Genomic DNA, 19,142 nt, shown 5'->3' on the forward strand with positions numbered 1-19,142 from the left:
TTCCACCTGCTCCATATTGAAGCACGGACACTTACATTTACATTCTTTGTCTTGATCTGGCCACTCGGGGATCTGGAAAATGTTCAGAGCAGAGAAAGTCAACTGTTTCATAATTTTTGTTGCAGACATTTGAAGAGCTTTCCTACATTTTTCATAAGAAGATCATCATTTTCTTAGACATTAGGACAGGTGTGGGCCTTTCAGCTCCTCGAGCCCGGGCCTCCATTAGTTGTATACACCGCGCGTTTGGCGTTTGTGACAGTTGGAAAACTACTGTAACATTGTTCACATCTGACTATATAAACGGCACCCTTTTCTATTAGTCTGCTGGAACTGGTCGTGTCATTGATGTAAGGATCTGTATAGAGGGCCGAGACATAAATGCAGACAGTGAAGCAGCTGCTGTTTGTGGGCTGCATTTATCCTGCAAAGGAGACGGGATATTCAGCAATCCATGCGATAATGGTGAGCACGGGAGGCAGAAACGCTGTCCGTGTGGAGTTTTCACATTCTCCCCGTGTCGGCGTTGGTTTCGTCCCCATACAATAAACAGGTAAAGATGAGGTAAATTGACCAGGCTAAATTGCCCCCTTATTAGAAAAAATGCTCTAAATGTATTTAAAAGGAACAGTGAGGGGGCAGCATGTGGTGCAGTGGTCAGCACTGGGACCGAGGCACTGTGGAAACGGGTTCGAGTCCCGGCCCTGGGTCAATGTCGGGGTGGAGTTTGCACATTCTCCACATATCTGCGTTGATTTCATACTCACACCCACAAACCACAAACTCATTCCTCACCCACAAACCAAAGATGTGCTGGTTCGCTGGACTGGCCAGGCTCAGTTGACCCTTAATTGGAAAAGAGAAAAATAATTAGCGGCTCTAATTGTTTTTGATAATTCAGTGAGCGATGGAGCTTGTGCGTCAGTCTATCAGCAGCAGAAGGAGGGCTGAGTTAGAAAAGTCACTTCATATCGCTCTATTTTCTGTCATTATCTCTGTCCGTATCCCGCTCTCTATCTCGTTCCCGCTCTCTTGCGCTCTTTGTCTCTGTCTGTCTATCTGCCACTCACTATATTTCTCCCTCTCTCTTCCCGTTTCAGTCTCCCGCTCTCTGCCTCTCTCTCTCTCTCATAGAATTTACAGTGCAGAAGGAGGCCATTCGGCCCATTGAGTCTGCACCGGCTCTTGGAAATAGCACCCTACCCAAGGTCCAGACCTCCACCCTATCCCCATAACCCAGTAACCCTACCCAAAACTAAGTGCAATTTTGGACACTAAGGGCTATTTAGCATGGCCAATCCACCTAACCTGCACATCTTTCGACTGTGGGAGGAAACCGGAGCACCCGGAGGAAACCCACGCAGACATGGGGAGAACGTGCAGACTGCACAGACACTGAACCAGAGACTGGATTGAACTTGGAACCTCGGCGCCATAAGGCAGCAGTGCTAACCACTGCGCCACCGTGTAGCCTTTCCTCTTTCTCTGTCTCGAGCTGTCTCTCTCTCTCTCTCTCTCTCTCGGTCTCTCTCTCCCTCTGACTCGCGCAGTCTCTTTGCCTCTCCCCATCTCTCGCGGTCCTTTCTGCTGGTGTTTCTTTTCTCTCTCTGTTTCTCCGCTGTCTCTCTGCGTCTCTCTCTCAAACTTTCTATATCTCTCCTTGTCTTTCTCACTCTATTCTCTCTTTGTGCCTCTCTGTCTCTATCGCTCCTTTTGTCTCTCCCTGACTAGCTGTCTATCTATTTCTGCCTGCCTCTCTCTATCTCTTTCTCTCAGCGTCACTCTGTCTCACCCTCTACCTCTCTCTCTCTTTCGCTCGCTCTCTCTGTCTGTCTCTTTCTCTCTCGGTCTCTGTCTCTCCACCTGTCTCTATGTTTCTCTCTGAGTCTCTCTCTCAATCTCTTGTCTGTATCTTCCTGACTATCTCTCTTTGTTTCTCGCTCTCTATACCTTACAACTTCTCTGTCTGTCTGTATCTATCTCCCGCGTTCTCTCTCTCTCTCTCTCTGTCTCTCTGTCTCTCTCTCTCTCTATATATATATATGCATATATTTAGACGGAGATCTAACAACTCACCGCTGATATTCCTCTCGCCATCTTGACTAAGTGCCGGGATCGCCTGCCTGTGCGGACCCCTGTCTCCGGCCTTAATGTATCATCCCAGCGGGGGATGTGATGTTTAAGAAACGTGAAGCGACCAGCTTGAAGGTGGAGACCGAGTTGGAGACGAGAAGCGGGAGGGTAGAGAGTCGAAACTGGGTGGGAGCCCGTCACACCTCGCGCGGAATATGTTGTGGATGACGCCTGGAGAAGGAAGCCGCAGGTTGACGGTGGTGAGGCCGGAGGCGGTGCAGAGCCTCCCCACTCGGCGCGGAGTCCAGCCTATGTGTCTATTACGGTCACTAACCGCCCAAGTAGTCGGTCGGAAACTGGGCCGAAACCGCCATGAGGCGGTGCGGAAAGATACCGTACTTCAGAACTGCTCCAACACGGCGGCACAGTGGTTAGCATTGCTGCCTATGGCGCTGAGGGCATGGGTTCGAATCCCGGCACTGGGTCACTGTCCGTGTGGAGTTTGCACATTCTCCCCGTGTCTGCGTGGGTTTCATCCCCACAACCCAAAGATGTACAGTATAGGTAAATTGGCCACTCTAAATTACCCCTTAATTGGAAAAAAAATTGGGTGCTCTAAAATTTAGGAAAAAAAGGAGTGATCCAACAAAGAGACGATGATGTGGTAGATTACAACAAAAGTTTATTAATACAGCATGAAAATAACTTTAACATCGCAAAAGATAATATCTTACAAGTACCCCTTAATTAGTGCAGTGACACTATAGCCCATTAACAGTTACTGTTATTCCCAGAAAAAAAAAACATCAGGAAATAAAAGCCCAATTCAGTTTTTGGAGAAAATGTATAGTCCATTCTACCCTTCGAGTCTTCTCCGATCTTCATTCTGATCTTGGCTGATAATCCAACTCAGTCACCAAGCAGGAAGCCAGGTGGCGCAGTGGGTTAGCACTGCTGCCTCATGGCACCGAGGTCCCACGTTCATCACGGCTCTGGGTCACTGTCAGTGTGGAGTTTACACATTCTCCCCGTGTTTGCGTGGGCTTCTCCCCCACAACCCAAAGATGTGCAGGGTAGGTGGATTGGCCACGCTAAATTGCCCCTTAATTGGAAAAACAATGAATCGGGCATTCCACGTTTAAATTAAAACTCAGTCACCTAGTCCCCACCCCCTCAGAATCCGTTGTTGCATCATGTGTGAAATCTAACCGCTTCTCGAAAATATACAATGTTTTGGTCTCATTTGCTTCCTGTGGTAGCGAATTCCACAGACCAACCGATATTTGAATGATGAAATTGCTCCTCATCTTTGCCCTAAACGGTCTACTCCGTATCCTCAAACCAAGACTCCCGGTTATGGAAACTCCTAACATCGAGATTGTCCATCCTGCATCTACCCTGTCTGGTCCTGTTCTAAATTCGTAGGTTTCTATAAGACCCTCCAACATTCGACTTAACGCCGGATAATACTATCCTAACTGACTCCATCTCTCCTCCAATGTCACTCCCGCTATCTCAGGAATTGTTTGCTGCTGTCATCCAAGTGCAACACCGACCTTCACTTGAGGAGGCAAAAAATCTCCCAGTCGTGGCCACACCAAATCAAAGGAGGAGGGGGATGTATGGCTGCCACCTGTTGATGTGTAGCAGACTGGAGCAGACTGGGTGAAAGTCCTGATCCTGTTCCTATGCAACAGACTCGTGGATGGGAGGGAGGTGGGAAGGTGTGCTTAAAGTATTTCCTATTGCCTCCACGGGCGGGCGAGGAGGTTGGCTCCCTTGCGCAGGACCCCCCAGTAGGCGTCCTTGAACTGCCGGTTCATTATGGCGTAGAGGATTGGGTTGATGCAGCTATTGAGCCAGGTGAAATTGCCGGCCACCATGTGGACGAGAACGGGGGCCCGCTTCTTCCCGTCCACCACATGCAGGAAGCAGAAGGGGAAGTAGCAGGTCACGTAGACTAGGAACATGGCGAAGCACATGCGGGTCACCTTGCGAAACTCGCCGCTGCTGCTCCTCTTGGCCTGGCAGATGGAGGTCCCGGTTTCCCCGGCCTGGAGGGCCATTTCGTTGCCAGGGGCTGCGGTCTCAATGCTGGTGGCATCAGTCGACCTGGTGGCCGCATCCCCGGAGAGGGAGTTGGCGCTGGACACGTTGGCGATCCCGCTGTCCGCAGCGGAGACCCCTGCCCCCGTTGGCTTCCTCCCGCGACCATCGCCCTCCAGCCGGTACCCCTCCAGTGCCTGGGAAGCCGCCTTCACCTTACGATGGATGAGGAAGTAGAATATCCCAATGCAGCTTAGTCCAAGTCCAAACATGAATAACATGAGGATGGTGGTGTAAGGCCTCCCTCGCTCCCTGTGGAAGGTGCAGGTGCAGACAGGCGGGAGGAAGACATAGATATTCCAAAGGGGCCCGAAGAGAGTCAGGCCCAACAGCCACGGCAGGGCTACGAAGAAGGGCATCGTGCGGCAGGAGAAGACCCGGTCGAACCTGCGGGCGTCCGAGATGAGGACGTAGCGGCTCATGGCGATGAGAATCAAGCTGAAGATGGAGACAGCGTTGGCCACAAAGAGGATAAGGCCGAAGACACGGCACATGCCCTCACCCTGGCGCCAGGCGAAGTGGATGAAGGTGTCGGTCGTCACGGGCTGGAGGAATGCGCAGTAGATGAGGTCGGCCACTGTCAGGTTGAGGATGAGCACGTTGAGGTGGGTGCGGATCCTCTTGTCCGTGGCAAAGGCCAGCACCGTCATGACGTTGCCCACGGTCCCCACGGCAGTCACCAGGATCCCCAATAGGGCACCAAAGTAGCGGTAGTTGACGACAGCCGGGTGGCAGGTCAGGTTGCTGAAGGACGAGTTGGGATCCATTGAGCACCCCTTATGGGAAAGACCACAATTGAAAATCACAATCCAAAATGCCAATTGAAGACCGCAATGGACGACCACAACCGAAGAGCAAAAATGCTTCTTGAAATAGGAGACCAGCTGTGATGGCGCCTCGACCCTGCGAGTACAGTGGTTGTGACTCCTTCTCTGCCTCTGCTCGGTACTTGCTCGGAGCCCCTTTATAGAGCTGCGAGAGAGGGTTCGCACAAACAGTTCCTCTGACGCCAAGTTTGTTCTCGAACTGCTTCCCTTTTCTGAACCTTCTTCTCAAAATCACCCAGAGAGGGAGAGAGACGTAATTTCCACGGCCCACAATTTGGCAATAGTGAAACCATTCCGCTAAATGCTCAGGGGGTTTACAGTCAGATCATAAACTCCGAGGTCAATGTGTATGCCATAGAGAACAACAGACCATGTGTATAATATATAGAATAACAGCCCCTGTGTACATTGTTGAGCATAACAGTCCTTGTGTACATTCTAGAAAATAACAGCCCATGTGGATATTATAGAATTTAACAGTCCCTGCCCTGTGTATATTATAGTGAATATAAGTCCCTATTTATATTACAGAGAAAAACAGTATATGTATATTATAGAGAATAACAGCCCCTGTGTTTATTATAGAGAATAACAGCCCCTTTGTATATTATAGAGAATAACAGTCTCTGTGTATATCATGTAGAATAACATTCCCTGTGTATATTATGGAGAACAACAGTCCCTGTGTAAATTATAGAGAATTAAATTCCCTGTGTATATTATAGAGAATAATAGTCCTGTGTATATCATAGAGAATAAGAGCCCCTGCATATATTATAGAGAATAACACTCTGTGCGTATATTGTGGAGAATAACAGCACCATGCTATGTTATAGAGATTGACAGTCTGTGTGTATATTACAGAGAATAACAGTCTGTGTATATTATAGAGACTGACAGTCCCTCTGTATATTGCAGAGAATAACGGCCCCTGTGTATGTTCTTGAGAATACCTATCCCTGTGCATATTACAGACAATAACAGGCCCTATGTATATTATAGACAATAAAAGTCCCTGTGTATATTATAGATTATGACAGTATCTGTGCATATTATAGAAAATAACAGGCCCTGGCATATTATTGACAAACACAGCCCAAGTGTATATTTAAGAGGATAACAGTCCCTGTGTATATTATAGAGAATAACAGACGCTGTGCATATTATAGAAAATAACAGTCTCTGTGTATATTATAGAGAATAACAGCAACTGTGTATATTGTAGAGACCAACAGTCCCAGTCAATAGTATAGATAATAACAGCCTCTGTGTATATTGCATAGAGTAACAGCCCCTGTGTATATTATAGAGAATAACAGTTCCTGTGTATGTTATAGGGAATAACAGCCCCTGTGTATATTATAGAGAATAACAGCCCCTGTGTATATTATAGAGAATAACAGTCCCTGTGTATATTATTGGCAATAACAGTCCCTGTGTATATTACAGAGAATAACTTCCCCTGTGTACATGATTGAGAATAACAGTCCCTGTGTATAATTTAGGGAATAACAGTGTTTGTGGGCATCATGGAGAATAACGGGCCCTGTGTATATTATAGACAATAAAAGTCCCTGTGTATATTATAGATTATAACAGTATCTGTGCATATTATTGAGAATAACAGGCCCTGTGCATATTATTGACAAACACAGCCCAAGTGTATCTTTAAGAGGATAACAGTCCCTGTGTATATTATAGAGAATAACAGACGCTGTGCATATTATAGAAAATAACAGTCTCTGTGTATATTATAGAGAATAACAGCAACTGTGTATATTGTAGAGACCAACAGTCCCGGTCAATAGTATAGATAATAACAGCCTCTGTGTATATTGCATAGAGTAACAGCCCCTGTGTATATTATAGAGAATAACAGTTCCTGTGTATGTTATAGGGAATAACAGCCCCTGTGTATATTATAGAGAATAACAGCCCCTGTGTATATTATAGAGAATAACAGTCCCTGTGTATATTATTGGCAGTAACAGTCCCTGTGTATATTACAGAGAATAACTTCCCCTGTGTACATGATTGAGAATAACAGTCCCTGTGTATAATTTAGGGAATAACAGTGTTTGTGTGCATCATGGAGAATAACGGGCCCTGTGTATATTATGGACAATAAAAGTCCCTGTGTATATTATAGATTATAACAGTATCTGTGCATATTATTGAGAATAACAGGCCCTGTGCATATTATTGACAAACACAGCCCAAGTGTATATTTAAGAGAATAACAGTCCCTGTGTATATTATAGAGAATAACCGACGCTGTGTATATTGTAGAGATCAACAGTCCCGGTCAATAGTATAGGTAATAACAGCCACTGTGTATATTGCATAGTGTAACAACCCCTGTGTATATTATAGAGAATAACAGTTCCTGTGTATGTTATAGGGAATGACAGCCCCTGAGTATATTATAGAGAATAACAGCCCCTGTGTATATTATAGAGAATAACAGTCCCTGTGCATATTATTGGCAATAACAGTCCCTGTGTATATTACAGAGAATAACTGCCCCTGTGTACATGATGGAGAATAACAGTCCCTGTGTATAATATAGTGAATAACAGTGTCTGTGTATATCATGGAGAATAACAGCCCCTGTGTATATTATGGAGAATAATAGACCCTGTGTATATTATAATAAAAGCCCCTGTGTATGTTACAGAGAATAATAGTCCTGAGTATAACATAGACAATAACAGCCACTATATATATTACAGAGAATAACATTCTGTGTGTATATTACGGAGAACAACAGCCCCTGTGTATGTTATAGAGAATACCAGTCCCTGTGCATATTGCAGACAATAACAGGCCCTGTGTATATGATAGACAATAAAAGCCCCGGTGTATATTGGAACATAGAACAGTACAGCACAGAACAGGCCCTTCGACCCTCGATGTTGTGCCGAGCAATTATCACCCTACTCAAGTCAACGTATCCACCCTACACCAGTAACCCAACAACTCCACCCCCATTAACCTTATATTTTTTAGGACACTAAGGGAAATTTAGCATAGCCAATCCACCTAACCCGCACATCTTTGGACTGTGGGAGGAAACCGGAGCACCCAGAGGAAACCCACGCACACACGGGGAGGACATGCAGACTCCGCACAGACAGTGAGCCAGCCGGGAATCGAACCTGGGACCCTGGATGTGTGAAGCATTTATGCTAACCACCATGCCACCGTGCTGTCCCTATATTATAGAGTATAAACGTATCTGTGTATATTATAGAGAATAACAGCCCCGGTGCATATTATTGACAAACACAGCCCAATTGTATATTAAAGAGAATAACTATCCCTGTGAATATTATAGAGAATAACAGACACTGTGTATATTATAGAAAATAACAGACCCTGTGTATATTATAGAAAATAACAGTCCCTGCGTATATTATGGAAAATAACAGCCCCTGTGTATATTATAGAGGTCAACAGTCCCTGTCAATATTACAGATAATAACAGCCCCTGTGTATATTGCATAGAATAACAGCCCCTGTGTATACTATAGCGAATAACAGTTCCTGTGTAGGTTATAGAGAATACAAGTCCGTGTGTATAATATAGAGAATAACAGTCCCTGGGTATATTATAGAGAATAACCGCCCCTGTGTATATTATAGAGAATAACAGTCCCTGCGTATATTATAGAGAATAACAGCCCCTGTGTATATTATAGAGAATAACAGTCCCTGTGTATATTATAGAAAATAACAGCCCCTGTGTATATTGCATAGAATAACAGCATCTGTGGATATTACGGAGAATAACAGTCCCTGCGTATAATATAGAGAATAACAGTCCCTGTGCATATTATAGACAAAAAACAGTGCCTTTGCCTAGGCATAGAACATACAGTACAGAAGGTGGACATTCGGCCCATCGAGCCTGCACCGACCAACTTAAATGCTAAATTCCACCCTATCCCCGTAACCCAGTAACCCCTCCAAACCTTGTTGGTCAGTCAGGGCAATTTATCATGGCCAATTCAACTAATTGTACTTCTTTGGACTATGGGATGAAATCGGAGCACCCAAAGGAAATCCAGGCACACATCGGGAGACCGTGCAATCTCCACACAGGCAGTGACCCAGCGGGGAATCGAACCTGGGACGTTGGCGCAGTGAAGCCACCGCGTTGCCCACTTGTGTTGTCATGCTGCCGTTCTCTATGTTGTTGTGAACAAGAGTCCCTCTGCAATTTTCAGACAATATGCTTTTATGTTGTTAAGATTATTTGCAAAGGGTTTAGAACTTTTTGTCTTTTCTTTCGGTTCACCGAGGGGGCATTTTTGGTTGAGTAGTTCAATGTCGGTCACAATGTCCGAAGCTGCAATAGCTTCCCGAACGGATGTACCAACCCACCGCAATTCCGAGAGGGCAGCCGAGTTAAAACAGACTGTTCCCGAGCCGTGGTTACGAGAGCCTCTGGGCCCCCGAGTGTCCGTCACGAGACCGCTGAAGCATCCGCTCCAGCTTGTCAGGTTTCCTGCAGGGGCTGCAGCGCCTGCTGCAGTTGTGAAATACATGTCAACGTGTTTCCTGCTCAGGAGAAACCGCTGCTGGTGACCTTAGTCCGCCTTTCCTCATCTCAATCTGCACAAAATTACGCCATGGCTAACAGCAGATGGGGCGTGGTTACATCAAACGGGGGTTGGTCTAGTTGTCTGAGTGAGTGAGTGAGTTAAGTTAAGTTAAGTTAAGTTAAGTTGAGGTGGGTGAGAGTGTAAAAACAAATGTGCAATATGAAGCTGAGCGTCCCCATTTGTCACATTCTGCTCAGCTTCATATTGCACATTTGTTTTTACACTCACTGTTCAATACATTGATATCTGTTCATCCTGACCATGCTACACATCCCAGTCAGCCAGTTCCACACATTGATCCCTGTTCATCCTGACCGTGTTACACATCCCAGTCAGCCAGTTCCACACATTGATCCCTGTTCATCCTGACCGTGTTACACATCCCAGTCAGCCAGTTCCACACATTGATCCCTGTTCATCCTGACCGTGTTACACATCCCAGTCAGCCAGTTCCACACATTGATCCCTGTTCATCCCAGTCAGCCTGTTCCACACATTGATCCCTGTTCATCCTGACCATGCTACACATCCCAGTCAGCCAGTTCCACACATTGATCCCTGTTCATCCTGACCGTGTTACACATCCCAGTCAGCCAGTTCCATACATTGATCCCTGTTCATCCCAGTCAGCCTGTTCCACACATTGATCCCTGTTCATCCTGACCATGATACACATCCCAGTCAGCCTGTTCCACACATTGATCACCGTTCATCCCAGTCAGTCTGTTCCACACATTGATCCCTGTTCATCCTGACCATGTTATACATCCCAGTCAGCCTGTTCCACACATTGATCCCTGTTCATCCCAGTCAGTCTGTTCCACACATTGATCCCTGTTCATCCTGACCATGTTACACATCCCAGTCAGCCTGTTCCACACATTGATCCATGTTCATCCTGACCGTGTTACACATCCCAGTCAGCCAGTTCCACACATTGATCCCGGTTCATCCCAGTCAGCCTGTTCCACACATTGATCCCTGTTCATCCTCAGCATGTTACACATCCCAGTCAGCCTGTTCCACACATTGAGCCCTGTTCATCCTGACCATGTTACACATCCCAGTCAGCCGGTTGCACACATTGATCACCGTTTATCCCAGTCAGTCTGTTCCACACATTGATCCCTGTTCATCCTCAGCATGTTACACACCCCAGTCAGCCTGTTCCACACATTGATCCCAGTTCATCCTGACCATGTTACACATCCCAGTCAGCCTGTTCCACACATTGATCCCTGTTCATCCTCAGCATGTTACACATCCCAGTCAGTCTGTTCCACACATTGATCCCTGTTCATTCTCTGCATGTTACACATCCCAGTCAGTCTGTTCCACACATTGATCCCTGTTCATCCTGACCATGTTACACATCCCAGTCAGTCTGTTCCACACATTGATCACCGTTCATCCCAGTCAGCCTTTTCGACACATTGATCCCTGTTCATCCTGACCATGTTACACATCCCAGTCAGTCTGTTCCACACATTGATCCCTGTTCATCCCAGTCAGCCTGTTCCACACATTGATCCCTGTTCATCCTGACCATGTTACACATCCCAGTCAGCCTGTTCCACACATTGATCTGACATCGCATTTCACTTTTCATTCAAAGCATGCGAGCTGGAAATGAAGGTATTTGTGTGAGCAGCAATACTGAAAGTACATCAAAAATTCTAATTTGTATAGTTAACTAACATGTTGAAAATCGGCTAATATTTAGAATGTAGAAATTCAATGTCAGAAACGAACAGTGTAGAACAATTCAATGTCGTAATCCGTTTGTTCACTAACAGAAAGATAACTGATGTCGCAACATGAATTTCCCTACGGTGATCCAAGATGGTATAACTGAAAAGTTTTCGTCATAAATCACCTCACAAGTTAACAGCGAGGCATTAACTGCATCAGGAAGGATCCTATCAATTCACAGTGAAGATGTCGGAAACATTAACAAGTATCAAGAAAGTATTTTACACGTCCCTCGTTTTTATTGGTGTTCCTGGTAAGTTACTCTGATCAGAGAAGTTATTTAAACTTGTGATTGAAATTCTCTGGTTTTATACTGTTACTCATTAAATTTCCTCCTGTGCTGATTGTTACCGTGATGCATGTACGTGATCATTGATCTGCGCTGTCTGCAATTGAATTGTCCGAATTATCTCTGTGGGATCATACGATTTCCTCAACTGAGCCACCCATGTTTATAACTTACAGCCCAACGGAAATGTCCAGTTATTGTGTTTCATTTCATATCTTGAAATTTTAACCCAGACTTAAATTGATACATCGTTTTTGACGGACGGTAGTAGCAGGAATACGGAACAGAATGAGGGTTGCTATTCAGAGAGGATGACCTGATTCAAGTGAAAATGTATTCCTCAGAGCAATTGTCGGTGCAGAATTATACTGACTGTGATCACGAATCCGAGTCGAATACATAAGCATAGTAAATATCTGTTAGTGAGAGCATCTGTCAATTCTGGTTTTGTATTGTCCAGGAAGCTAGCTGGGGTTGGATACCTGACAGAACTGACTATTGATCCATTTAGATGTCTGTCAGTTTTCGAATTGCACCGAGTGTATGTTACGAAACAGAGTGGAATACGCGATTTCCCCCTCCCGTGCCCAAGTATTACTGGGGTTACCTGTCAGTGCCGAATTGTGTGGAGTGTGCGTCGCAAATTGGTGTTAAATAATTTGATTCAATTTTCAGATCATTACTTGGGGTTTCAGTTATCACCCCATTCCAGGCAGCTGGCGCTCTTTTTTACCAATTTTTCGCACTGAAGAGTTGAATCTTTTCTGCAGTTGTTGACGGAACATTGTGATGGGTGCATACAGTACAATGTGCAAATATCTGTGTGTTTCGTAATCATCTGCTCAAACAGAAACTGTTGTTTCTGAAATATGAACAACCCGACAAGTCTCTTACTGTTTACCAATCCACTTCCTGCTTTGGTTTACTTCAAACCTTCCAGAAATTTATTCGAATATCTGTTGTATTGTGTCGGTAGTTGAACCTAGGGCACTGTATTAATTGATTCATGAATCTATTAATCAGAACCGCTAACAGCCCCAATTCCGTTCCCGCACTGTGATTGTCCAAAGAATATTTGGAAACACATTTTTCCAATTCATATGAAACACCTGACGGCTAACTTTATTGGACTTAATTTCCAGCGACAACGTCAATTAACGACTTGTTATTCATGTGTTGACACATTTTTTGAATTCTTCCTCTCAATTAAATCTTGTCTTTTGTTTCGGAAATAACCTCGTTGTCTCCCGACTGCATCTCAGCTCTGTAAGTGCAGAACAATATTCATCCGAAATCCTTCCCACATTGTACATAACTTCCTAACATCTGCTGCTTGGGCACTTGATTCCAATAGTTCTGCCATTCGTCGGTATAGAACATAGAACAGTACAGCACAGAACAGGCCCTTCGGCCCTCGATGTTGTGCCGAGCAATGATCACCCTACTTAAACCCACGTAACCCAACAATCCCCCTATTAACCTTACACTACGGGCAATTTAGCATGGCCAATCCACCTAACCCGCACATCTTTGGACTGTGGTAGGAAACCGGAGCACCCGGAGGAAACCCACGCACACACGGGGAGGACGTGCAGACTCCACACAGACAGTGACCCAGCCGGGAATCGAACCTGGGACCCTGGAGCTGTGAAGCATTGATGCTAACCACCATGCTACCGTGAGGCCCTTTGTACTGTTGCAACTTTGCATTTTAATTCGAAAATCAGAGAGCTTGGCAATATCTTATTAATTAAATCCATAATGAAGATGGTTATCCAAATACTTTCACATGGTGTTACCTTTTTGGAATGTATGTTGAAGACTGTTGATTATATTCTGTATGTCTGGGCTTTCCGTTTTTTTTTAAAAATTACCGTTCGCTTAATTTCTTTCCGAAGACATTAGTTAGCCACATTGCAATTTTTTGAACTTGTGCTAGCTGCTTCAAAAAATCTGCCTTTAAATCCTTTGGCAATGAGCTCACGATTGTTAATGAATAGGAAAAAAGAATCTGCTGTCTTGCCCCATCACATTTTCATAGAATATACAATGCAGAAGGAGGCCATTCGACCCATCGTGTCTGCACCGGTTCCTGGAAAGAACACCCTGCACTAACACCTCCACCCTAGCCCCATAACCCAGTAACCCCACCCAACACTAAGCAATTATGGACACTAAGGGCAATTTATCATGGCCAGTCCACCTGCACATTTTTGCACTGTGGGAGGAAACCGGAGCACCCGGAGGAAACCCACGTACACACGAGGAAGATGTGCAGACTCCGCACAGACAGTGACCCAAGCCGGAATTGAACCTGGGACCCTGGAGCTGTGAAGCGATTGTGCTATCAACAATGCTACCATGCTGAATCCATCGAAACCAGATATTTAGCTATTATTTGATTACTTTGGCAAATATTTGCTTTAGCTTAATCAAATATATTGTTTGGATTTTAATCGCTAACATCTCAGAGATTAATTGTTGCCGCCATGATGCATTTCCCTTCCGCAGGCACAGGGTCCGAATGCACATCAATCGGTTCATCCCGCGTCCAACGACTCACATCAATAGTGAACACATTCCTTCGAAGCGCAGATAATTACTTTTCTATTTTAAAATTGTTAGTGTGGTCGTCCCTGCTGCAAACGCCAATAAAACTCGTGAGCCTTCAATATTGTAGATGGCATCACATTATTCCAGACTCATATTGCGGCGTCATTGCAGTTAATATGATCGTCAGGTATAGGAGCAAAATTTGGCCATTCTGCCCATCGAGTCTGTTCCGCCATTTGATCAAGGCTAATATGTTCTTCATCTGTTATCTATAATGTAACAGACCACGAACTGCATGGCGACATCAGCCAGAATATCTCCTCCTAGAAAACTAAACTAGGAGCGGGAGTCGGCAATTTAGCCTCCCAAGCCTGACACCCTGAATGTTATCATGGCTGATCCCATTATGGCCAAAACGCCACTGTCCGGGACGTTCATTATTACTATTTACAGATTAACAATTAAAAATCTGTTTAACTCCTCCTTAAATTTATAAACTAGTTTATATGTGTTCAAGCTATGTAAGATATTTACGGGTAATGTATATTTACGGGTAATGTCTTGACTCTGTTCGTGAAATCATCATTTCGTTTGACTTGGGAAATGTCATCATAATTGTTCAATTTAACCGCCGTTCTCACCACAAGCTCCCTCTCTGACAGAAAATACCCTTACCACATTTCTTATTACTTTCTGCTATCATATCCCCGACTTAGTCACCTGCCTTGAATTTACTATTAGCGTCCAGTACTTGCTCAAAGGACTCATTCCCAATATGTACGACTTGCTCCACATCTTACCAAACGATTGAGATGAGGCCTCCCTGCAACGTGCTCCTGAAATTTATTCATTATCCAGTAACCCACGTTCCCCTCCAAAGTGTTTGTCAGGTTCAGTCAAGTGGCCGTGTTCATGTTTCCGTTCCTTCCCTTCGTGGCTGAAACGATGCGAAATCCACCGTGACGCAGGAAAGTTGCAAATACGAAGCATAATTTTCTTTCATTTCAAACTGAACCACTTCAGTACCTCCATTACAATTCTGTGGATGATCCCTCTGGGACAGCCTGAAGCTTTAAAGTGAGATTGAATTATAGTATGGATTCCATTTATTGAGATGTCAATTTATTCAAATATGTCATTCTGCCCTTATTTCTTCGAACTCCATAATTCGAACAAGATCTTCAGCCCTTTTAAACACTGAAGTAATCCTGCATTATTTTACGACTCCATATTTGAGTTGGAAATTTTAAAAAATCTTGTCCCACCGTGTGTTTACTCATTTACTAATGACAACGACTTTCATCCTTAATTACATGTTGTATTGGCCAACTGTCCCAAATCGGTTTTCTTTTGGCCAGTGTCAGATTTAATGTCGTTAAATACTTTCTCAGTTAACGATAGAGAATACAATGCAAAACGTGATGAATGTAGGAAATGTGTATATATAGTGTATTATGCGTTTGTGTATTTTGCAGCAATGCTATTTTAAAAATTAGGTCAATCTATTTCGATGATAAGTCTTCTTAATCTGTGACAAAGGAGTTAACAGCTCGGCAGACTGTGATGTCAACAATGGGAGCCCTGGGCCTGCTTTTTCAGTTCAGTTGTCAGCCCTGCCCCGTGCCTGTTGTCTTTAATTTCACGTCAGAATTCTGCTCTGGGTTCAGAAGAAAGTAGCTGCGTTTCGCAGACAGACTTCTAATACCGTCTCTCCCAAGGACTTGTGAACAAACCACGAAGCGGCTGATTGTTAGCTTGAACAGTAAGTGATATTTGAAACGTTTGTGGATTTTGGTTCACTCAAATTTTAGAGGTAGACGGGGAATTATTGTAAGAACTGCTTAACGGATCATCAAAAGTGATTTTTAAAAATTTTGCTTGAATGTTAACAGGATTATTAGTGTGTTCAAAATAAAGAATATTTAAGTTACCATAAATCCCTTCTTCTCAGGAGAGTCACATTTGGGGGTGAAGCATCATTTCCTCACAGTTTATAAACTGAAAAGATTGTTGGGTTTTCACACCCGATTTCCTAATATAAACTGGGGGCCTGGTCTGCTCTGGTGCTGTAACAACCAAGTGGCGAAAATGTGCAACGTTCAGCTCCACTACATATATTACATGCTACTAAATGAAACAAACATTTTACCTTGTATTGTTAACACTCCTCAGTCATACTCAACATCCGCTTCTCTTTACGTTACCGTGCAATAAATGCAACACCTGTCCCTGCACCTAACCACACTACATTTTCCTCCCACTTTCCACCATCTATATTGTTGCTGATTCTTAAACAGACTCAATCTCACCCATGCATTCCATCGCTCACAGGCTTACAGACTCACACCATCACACTGTCATCCAAACTAGTTCACTCAAACTCACACCGGTGCTCATTTGAATTTAGAATAATCAGCGGCGTCCTTATTGAGACATCTGGGATGGGCGAGAGGCTGGACATGGTAGATGCTGAGAGTCTGTTTACAATTGTGCGGGATTTTAGGTCCGAGGGTCATCTTCTGAGTATAAGTGATCACCCATTTCCGGCAGAGATGAGGAGGTATTTCTTCTCTCAAAAGGTTAGTAAACCTGTCGAATTAATTACTGGAAATAATTGTATGGGTATGTCGCGAAGTATGTTCACCGTTCACATATACATTGTCTTACTCAGTAACGAATCAAGGGCTTTGGTGAAAAGATGGGAGAGTAAAGTTGTGGATGATCAGAGATGCTGCGATCTCAGTTGATGGCGGAGCAGTATCGGTAGGCCGAATGACTGACTTCTGCGCCTGTGGCGTTTATCTTAATGCCTCCCAAGGCTGAAGTAGTAACAAAGGTTCACAGCCCCAGCATCTCAGATGATAAATGTAGGACGTTGTTACATCTTAAATGTAATATGTGTTGCATAATGGAATCAACACCCCTGGTTTAACACAGGCATAACCTCTGCTAAAGCAATGATTAACGGCTGGTAAACGCGTGTCATTATTGCTTTCAATCATTTATTTGTTTGCTGATGTCGTCAATGAAACATGGATTTTATTTTGAATAATCCCTGCTGTGTAGATAATGTTGTCCTTCATCCTGAATACTCAAGGCATGGGACGTGTAAGAGGGAAGAGACAGAATAATGCTTTCTGACGCAATTACGTGCTGGAGCCAGTTCTGTCTGTAGTTTTGCAGCTTTCAATTGGTCCCACTCTGACAATACGGGCCTTGAGCAGAATGCTGGACGATTGTCTGCAAGGTTTCTGTATACGTTCCGTGGATCTGAGTAATTGCCTTGCATAACAACTTAATTTGTCCTTTTTTCTTTTCTGATACTTGAAGTGCTGAAATTAGCCATGGATGTCTTTTATTCTGAAATACCGAAGGTTTTCTTTTAAATTAAAGTACTGTGCTCTATCTTACAAATCTAATAAATAATTCCTCGTAGATATTCGAAGATTTTAGTTACTTATGGTTGTTGTTTGACATTGCACTGACTACTGTTAATAATCAGCGGAAGATTTTGACACAGTATTGTCACTGGACCAGTAAAGCAGATCCCTAGAAAAATGCCCTTTTAACCAGGATGAAATCCCACACTGCAGATGAAATTTGAATTCATAACAAATCTAGAATTAAAAGTCTAACGATGACCATAAAACCATTGTCAATTGTCGGAAAGAGCCATGTGTTTTCCCTGTAGGGAAGGAAATCTGCCGTCCTTACCTGGTCTCCCAAAATGTGCCTCCACACCCACAGCGATGTGGTTGACTCTTCACTGCTCCCTCACGGGCAATTAGGGATGGCCAATAAATGCCGGCACAGCCTCCGATGCTCCACAGCCCATGAATGAAGGAAAAAAAATAAAATGCTGCATTTCGAATTGATTTATTCGAAAACTATGTTTTTCTTCCATTTTTTCTAAAAGTTACATTGCTGAAAGTGGTCCATGATTTGTGTTCGACATTTTGTTTGAAGTAAATGTATCAGATAAGCATCCGATTGGGATGAATGCTACCATTCCTTGTTGGATTCTGTAATATATCGCCGGTAGGCAGTGGAAGGCAGACATGTAAGCATTGTTTTTGATTTGATTTGCGTTTGATTTGATTTATTATCATCACATTTATTAGTATACAATTGAAAGTATTGTTTCCTGCATGCTATGCAGAAAACGCGTACCGTCCGTAGGGAAGGAAACGAAGACTACAGAATGTAATGTAACAGTCATAGCTAGGGTGTAGAGAAAAGATCAATTTATTATGAGGCAGGTCCAGTCAAACGTTTGATAGCAGCAGGGAAGAAACTATTCTTGAGTCGGTTGATAGGTGACCTCAAACTTCTGTATTCTTCTTCTGAAGGAAGAATGTGGAAGATAGTACGCCCGGTGTGAGTTGGGACCTCAATTATGCTGGTTGTCTTTCCGAGGCAGCGGGAATTGTAGACAGAGTGAATGGATGGGTAGATGGTTTGCGTGATGGTCTGGGCTACATGTTGTTTCCTGCGATTTGAGCAGACCAGGATCCATACCAAGCTGTGATAGAACCAGAAATAATGATTTTAATGGTGCATCTGTAAAAGATGGTGAGAGTCGCACGTGAAATGCCAAATTTCCTTAGTCTTGTGAGAAAAAGAGTCGTTGGTGGGATCTTAACGATAATGTCCGATTGGAGGGACCGGGACATGTCCTTGGTAATCTGGACACCTAAAAACTTGAAGCTCTCGACCCTTTCAACTTGGTTACCATTGGTGTATTGGGGCAGTAGCATGTTCTCCTCCAGGGTTCCTGAAGTCGATGGAAATGTTTATACCTCTCCTATGTACCATCGTCCCGTAATAGGTTTACTGGGCTACACGGTTGCCTGGGTCTGCACTGCAGATCATGCCCCACATGACCTTCTCACAACTCGCCCTTCTCGCAACACTCCCAAGCAGCCATCCGCCCAG

General features: G+C 44.1%; 1 protein-coding gene across 1 annotated transcript; it reads right to left on the bottom strand.

Annotated features, from left to right (window-relative positions):
* Window positions 1-2,738: 2,738 nt before the first annotated feature.
* On the bottom strand, window positions 2,739-5,102 carry LOC119960776 (G-protein coupled receptor 84-like). The gene has a single exon (XM_038788379.1). The coding sequence runs from the start codon at window positions 4,944-4,946 to the stop codon at window positions 3,816-3,818; it is 1,131 nt and encodes a 376-aa protein (XP_038644307.1). The 5' UTR covers window positions 4,947-5,102; the 3' UTR covers window positions 2,739-3,815.
* Between the last annotated feature and the right edge of the window lie 14,040 nt (window positions 5,103-19,142).

The sequence above is a fragment of the Scyliorhinus canicula genome, unplaced genomic scaffold (assembly GCF_902713615.1).
Source record: "Scyliorhinus canicula unplaced genomic scaffold, sScyCan1.1, whole genome shotgun sequence".
Classification (NCBI taxonomy): Eukaryota; Metazoa; Chordata; class Chondrichthyes; order Carcharhiniformes; family Scyliorhinidae; genus Scyliorhinus; species Scyliorhinus canicula.

What these genes read in the sequence shown, in the direction of transcription:
- LOC119960776 (XM_038788379.1), bottom strand. Translation starts at nt 4,946, where the DNA reads ATGGATCCCAACTCGTCCTTCAGCAACCTGACCTGCCACCCGGCTGTC.